Here is a 7428-nt window from a genome sequence, read left to right on the forward strand (position 1 = left end):
GTTCTTCGTTAAAACTGAATTTTAACAGCGAACAAGTAGAACGGGAGAATAAAATTCTTCCTGACTTTTTTCTCTTCCTCCAACACAACAGGAAAACTTAATATTTACATCCCAAGAATGAAGCCATAATAAACTTAAGAATGATATGAGATTAGAAAGTTGTACACAATGAACATGCTTAACAAATTCAATCCGTTTTTAACGATGCTTCTTAAAAAAAAAGTTCTCCTCTTGTGTTTAACAATGAACTTTATGGAAAATCTTGAGAGTGAAATCAAATGGCTCTTCGTTCTGATGCCGGTTCTCGGACCCTCGTTCGGTATCCGAATACTCCGAATATCTTCCATAATACGTCATTGACTTCCTTCAGCACAAGAGGTGAACTAAAATTAACCCCAATTCAGAAACTACTAAATACCTGGGAAGTGCATGTCCATCAAATTGCTGAAACGCTAAACTTTAGTCAAAACAATTCTCATTGACTTCCTTAAACACGACAACTCAGCAAAAATTAACTTAGTATTAGCAAGCACACCAAATTTGGAATTTTGGAATTTAAACTAAGTCAATCAAATTGCTGAAACAGTGGAAATATAAGTGAGGCACGAATATGACCATCAGCAGTTTACATTCAGGCTTTGCCTCGAGTCAAGAGATATATTTCTGAAGAATTTTGCTGGAGCATGGTAAGTTGGCATCGTGAAATTACTGTTTGTATAATATTCTTTAACTGGTTTAGAGAAGAATAACAAAAGAAATCGAAGCATGGTAAGTCGGCCATCCCGATATAAAGAGGATATTGCCTCCTCGGCCGCTCAAGATTTCAAACAAGTATCTTGAAACACTTGATGAAAATTCTCAAAGAATCCGCCTCTATCAAAAAATTACAGTCAGGTATGGCGAAATTAGAACAAATAAGAAGGAAATCTACTCCTGTTTATAGAAGAACAAAGATAGTCATCGCAAATTGGAAGCAAATCCTCTGACACATGAGGCAAAAGCAGCACTTTGATTGGTTGTTTATGGCAGCTTTAGTCTGATGAGTGTCACGTACTCACTCACTCACTCACTCACTCACTCACTCACTCACTCACTCACTCACCTACTAACCACGTAGTCAGTCTCGACGACTAAGAGGTATCTCTTTGACGTTCGTCTTATCGTTCGCGTGGATGCCGCTATACAGTATCAACAGAGACTCCGTTTCTGAGTGACGCCATTAAAAAGTATTGAACGAAATAATCGCACTTCTTTGCATTTTCATGTTTACTGAATTAAGTGTGCTTGTTGGTTGCCGGTCTCTAATGTCAATATTTCTTTATTTTTCTTTTGTAGGCATTTCCTGTTCTGAAAATGCTTTTCACCCTGAACGTTTTCTTTCTCATTTGTGCACTTCAAGTGAATTGCAAAGTAAGGACTTTAAAACACTTTTTGTCAAAGGTGTCATTTTAATGTGTCATTGTTTAGAAGTTATTCATTTGAACAATACCTTTCCTACACATTTTCCTTCAAGATATGGTATCAATGCGAAAACGATGTCTTTTTGACATACGAAGCGATATCAAAGTTTTACCCCCCAAGTCCGAATTTAATGTTATTTTCCAATTCAGTGCTGTTAGCCGATCATGTACTTAAGGATAAAATTCATCAATGTGGTCTGCGACCGTGTGAAAAAGGAAAAAGTTAAAGATGTTTATCCATTTTTTCAAGAGGATGAGATCTTCTCCTTTTTGATGAATAAATAAGAAAAGACAACAAATATTCGATTTTCTGTTTTCTCTGACATTTGTTTTCGATTTTGGTTCTCTTATTGCAGGTCGAAAAGTATGCTTTGAAAGTTGTTGAGAATGGAACAAACGTCAATGAGGAGGTGGAAGTGGATGTGGACGAACAAACAGAAGTGATTCGTGTACCTAAACACGGCGAGGTGAATGCATTGGAACAATTAAATGCTTTCATTGAGGTAATTTCTGAGTCAATTCAGTGTCAATTACAAATTAATTTCATCTGGCGAAGTTTCTTATAATAAGCAGATAAATATTTAACTAAGTTTGGATATCGTAGGAAAGTTGTACATTCTCTTTTAAGGAGAACCTTTCTCATAAAAGTATCGAGGCTGAGATTGACCAAAATTCTAAGAAAATGTTAAGAGCATGCATTAGAACAACTGTTTTTTTTAATTTTCCCTACTCATTTTTGCATGGAACTCTACGAACAGTAGTCCCCGACATCTTTCTAAAAGTTAAATTTAAAAATGTGGCATTTGAAATGTTTCAGCAAATGTGAACTGTAGGTGAACTCAAAGTCACAATTTGAATTTCTATCGCATCGTGATTATTTCTTTCGTTTAAAATTGCAAATGTTATACAACAAATTTGTAAAGAGCAATTATATTATTCAGAACCTCTCAAAATTAGACGGTTGGTATATAAAGGGTCTTTAAGCCAACTCGTGATATTTAGAAACGGGCATTTTCGCACAGTACATATGACAACGGTGTTACAAACGTATTTGTGAAGTTTGTATGTTGCGTGACACGGCAATCATTAACTTACAAATTCAAATGGAACACTTGAGCTGTTTCGTTTGTAACCAATGAAAATGTAACATGCAAAGAAAAGCCGCACTTTATTTTACGCCTCCTCGCCTTACAATTACCCTAACGGGTCGAGAGCCATTTTGAAAGTCGTCAATCAATCTGCGTTTCTTTATTCTTTCGAGCCAATAACAGATGGGTTGCGTTTATATAGGAATTGGAAAACAAAAATGTTGACGCCACAAAAATTAGGTAATTATGTAACAAAATATTTTCTCGACCACAAACGAGAAAGATCGGTTCATCGCATTGGTAGCCCTTTAGTTCACAACGTTCATCATTAAATTTACAATATTTGCATTTTCAGTTAAGCCGAGGCTTGGTGGTGACGTTTGCTAGTCTGATGTCATCATGCATATAAAGATTATTTGTGATGATGATCTCGAAAACGTTTAAATTATTTTTTGACATATTTTAGTTATTAATTTTAACTTAGGTAGATCAGAAATTTAGATGACTCTTCATTGTCTTCACAGGATTTTTCAGCTCGTCGTGACCCAGAAGATGAAGTTTGTTACGTGTCAAAGATGGACTCATCTTTGCCTTCACCAGGAAAAATGAAGCAAGACATGGATCAGGTAAGTTGAAAAATTCAGTGTTAATAATTTACAACGTGATTTCCGATGTAATTATATCGCAGTTAGTTAATCCAGTATTGTCAGCACAGCTATTCTCCTTTAATTTCTGAAGACTGTCCAATTTGGGATTTCCGAAGATCACCCGAATACTTCCCAGGATTTCCGAAGACTTGTGACAATCTCTGGCGATCTACGAAGATCACCGGATATTTTGGAAGCTTTCCCAAGTTTCGGAAGATTGAGGACCCAGTCTTTTTCTTCAGAGACAGTTACTGTAGTTTACCTTGCAAAGCTGTATTACCTCACGAGCTATATAATTAATAAGTAACAGGACTACATGCTGTCCAATTTGGAAATAATTGGATTCAAAAAATTCTTCTGACAGCCAAATTGGACTTGGCCTGCGGCGACGTCCACTTTTGGCTGTCAGAGGAATTTTTTTCATCCAATTATTTCTAAATTGGACAGCATGTAGTCCTATTACATATACGAATAGGGATGGGTATTTCGCCATTTTATCACAAGGTTTCTGAGCTCACTGTAGTCGTCCGACCATTTTCCGAGGCGTTCGTGTTGGCATTGTTTACTGCCAGACCATTGCTTAAAATAAGTGAGAAATACCTTTCTCGTGGAAAATGGGAGACATTTCCAGTACAGGCCGCATATACTTTACGGAGACTGGATGCAGTTTTTATAACCTCACTTTTTACTTCAAGGATGTAAATGTTTGCATAACGATGTGTGGGATTAATTACGTGGGCTTATGGAATAATTCTAATAAAATTAAAATCGATTGAAAAAGATTATCATGGGGTACGGGATGTGTTCTCTTGTAAAAATAAGAGAAGAAACGGAACGAAGTTTCGGTGTTATGAAATAATTGTTTTAACAATTGTTCCAAGATATATTGTGCATACTTGCCATCTCAAAATCGCAATTCGTCTACCCTGAAACAATTCTGGGCGTTTGATCGATATCGAATAAACCATTTCGTTTATTTTCTTTCTCGCCGAAAAAAAGACTGTATCGACTGTCACTTAAGATATTATATCTAAATTCTCAAAACTTTCCTCCACTTTAAAGACAGCGGGAAAAACTAATAGATCATAGGCGAGAACCAATCAAAACGCGAGAGTAATTTGGATGGGTTATTATGTAATTTGCAACGCTCTTGTAGTTTCCGGGACCGCATTTTCAATTATTTCTTGCATTTCGGAATATTAGTTCTTATAACAGATCTGGCACGAGACAAATTCACGCTTTACGGGTTTCAATTCTTTTTTTCTGTTCATCGTTTCCATGGCAATATCCATTACCCTAAAAACACTTTATACCTATTGTGTGCTACCCTCAATAAATAAAGTTTATTACTAATATTATTGTTATTGTCATTGTCATTGTCATTTTCATCGCCATTGCCATTGTCATTGTTGTTGTCATTGCCATTGCCATTGTCATTTTCATTGCCATTGCCATTGTCATTGTCACTGTCATTGTCATTGTCATTGCCATTGCCATTGTCATTGTCATTGTCATTGCCATTGCCATTGTCATTGTCATTGTCGTTGCCATTGTCATTATCGTTGTCACTGTCATTGTCATTGCCATTGTCGTTGCCGTTGTCGTTGTCGTTGTCACTGTCGTTGTCATTGTCGTTGTCGTTGTCGTTGTCGTTGCCAGTGCCGTTGTCGTTGTCGTTGTCGTTGTCGTTGTCGTTGTCGTTGCCGTTGCCGTTGCCGTTGTCGTTGTCGTTGTCGGTGTCGTTGTCGTTGTCGTTGTCGTTGTCGTTGTCGTTGTCGTTGTCGTTGTCGTTGTCGTTGTCGTTGTCGTTGTCGTTGTCGTTGTCGTTGTCGTTGTCGTTGTCGTTGTCGTTGTCGTTGTCGTTGTCGTTGTCGTTGTCGTTGTCGTTGTCGTTGTCGTTGTCGTTGTCGTTGTCGTTGTCGGTGTCGTTGTCGTTGTCGTTGTCGTTGTTATTGTTATTGTTATTATTACTAGTTCCAATGACTGGTGCGACCTTCACATTGATCCCATCAGGGAAAGTTTGCTACAAAGCTGACTGATAATGTTACCTGTAATCGAGAAAAAAAAAATCAAAAAACCTTTTGAGAACCCTGAAGTCCATCCTCCCAAGAATAGAAGTACGTAAAACCAATTTTTTTTCAGTTTCACCTGATATGGTAATGGACAACAGAGCCGTAAAGGCTGACACAAAACACCGACAGCAAAACATATATAGCGAAAGAGAGAGAAGGTTAGACCTTATACATAGAGTAGGGTAACCCAGATTAGTTATGGAGGAATAAATTAGTGCCTGCTTAATTCGGCACATGTGATGTTTGTGAATTAACAGCTGACCTGGGATGTCAAATATCCGGAGATAATTAATGTTTCCACTTTATAACATATTTCAGGTCTCAAAGCAATCCCAACCCGATGAAGAAACAACCGAGAATTCTGAGTGGAAAGTGGTGGGTCCTGTAAACAGCACAGTCTTACCTCAGAAGATTTTGGAATTTTGTGGCACCTTTCCAATCTACGAAATCGAAATAGAAGAAAACCCACCGGAAAACACAACACTGCCGGAAGAGTCTGGTAAGACTATTAGTAATTTTCAGAACGCCAAAATACGAATGCACTGTTAGTGCGGTACGGCGTCTAATCCCGTAGGACTTTCATGCCGAAATTGATTTTTTTCGCTGTTTTGCACTTATTTTGGGCCGAACAATAAGAATCCGATGGGGTTCAAATTTTCTGATCCCGTCTTCCAATGTTTCTGGCTACTCTAAGGATTTAATGTGTGCTAATTTATACTAATTAGATGCAAAAAAGTCTTGCGAATATCGTTGCTCTTAGATTCAAGATACAGGGACCAAACGTTATACGAAGCTTACTCTTGATGACGTACGTCGTATGACGCAACTTGGCTACCATAGCAACCAGCGATGACGCCAGGTTTAACTATCTGCTATTTTGGTGGCGGCCATCTTGGATCCGCCATCTTGGATTTTCCAACTCTCATTTTTCTAAAGCAAAACAGTGAATTTTAAATAAACTTTAACTAATGAATGATTTCCGTTATGAGCGATGTCCAGTTAAGTGCAGAACTTTCTTTTATTTTCCTTTTTTGCTAAACACATATAATCTTTGAGTTTCTCATACAAAAATATCATTGACTTTTGTTAGTCCCATAGTAACAACGCAGACGCTTTTCGTCTTCTTTCTGTTATGTATAATACTAATGTACAGTTCCGTTAAACCTGTTCGTGCATAAAATGTGAATGGATTTGTACATGTTTTTACAAAGCATTGACAAAGAGGAGTGCATGGAATTCCGTTCTTGAAACAGCTACAGAGTCCCTTGCAGTCTGACTTGCAGCCGCCTTTGGTAAGCTCAATAACAGCTTAGGGTGCAGGGAGAGACAAGCACATAACGGGCACGTATGCTCCTTAAATTTCGCTCCAGCCGTTCTCTTTAATGAGGGGAAGATCTGGGCAGCTGGTGGTATAGGATTTGCCACGCATGGCTATGAAGTTCGTGCGCTTGATGGCAGCATGTCACGTTCCAAGTTCCTGAGTCAAAAGTGCTCCCATCGAAGTTCAGGAAGGGTGGTAGGTTTCGCTTCTCAGTACACTTGGCAGACAAATTTCTCCAGGTCTTTAACTTGACTTGGCAGTTCTCCGTTGGCTAACTGGCTTTGGATAAGACCCTCACCAAGCTCTCTGAAACAGTCGATCGCGAGATGGTCGTCATCGAGTGCCATGCAAGTTTTCACCCGGGAATTCTTCGTGATACCAACAAACTTCTCTCCCCAGTCGGCTCCGGTGAAGTGGTGCAATCTAATCAGACCTTGACACTTGTGTATTCCAGTCGCTTGGACTCGCTGAGTAACATCAATCTCTCTGTAGTTTGCACCCTTGCCTGTCAAAAATTCAGGCTATTCAGGTTTCCATGACGTCCCCTGGAAACCAAGTTGAGTAGCAGGACTAGTACGTCAGTGTCTGGCGAGGATACACAAATCTCTTGCGGCAAATGCTCATCTAGTGAACACATCACCTGATTAGGGATCAGTAGGTGTTGCGTTCACTAAATGAGCGCAACAAAATCAAACTACATTTGATTTTGTTACTGTAAACCATGACCAGCTTGATAGTTGTGTTGCTGGAGAAGTGCGCTAATAATCCATTGGCGAACAAAGTGACCAGTCTAAGCTTTTTTCATAGCGTCCCATAAGGAGTGCTTAGAAGATTGCAACA

The 7428-nt window shown here is 38.7% G+C and overlaps 1 protein-coding gene across 1 annotated transcript; it reads left to right on the top strand.

The window, feature by feature from the left end:
* The first annotated feature begins 243 nt into the window (after positions 1-243).
* On the top strand, positions 244-3239 carry LOC145502136 (uncharacterized). The gene is made up of 5 exons (XM_081481410.1): positions 244-319; positions 740-768; positions 1336-1410; positions 1817-1963; positions 3073-3239. The coding sequence occupies exons 1-5, from the start codon at positions 244-246 to the stop codon at positions 3181-3183; spliced, it is 438 nt and encodes a 145-aa protein (XP_081337536.1). The 3' UTR covers positions 3184-3239.
* Positions 3240-7428: the final 4189 nt, after the last annotated feature.

Source organism: Orbicella franksi, chromosome 11 (genome assembly GCF_964199315.1).
Source record: "Orbicella franksi chromosome 11, jaOrbFran1.1, whole genome shotgun sequence".
Taxonomy (NCBI): domain Eukaryota; kingdom Metazoa; phylum Cnidaria; class Anthozoa; order Scleractinia; family Merulinidae; genus Orbicella; species Orbicella franksi.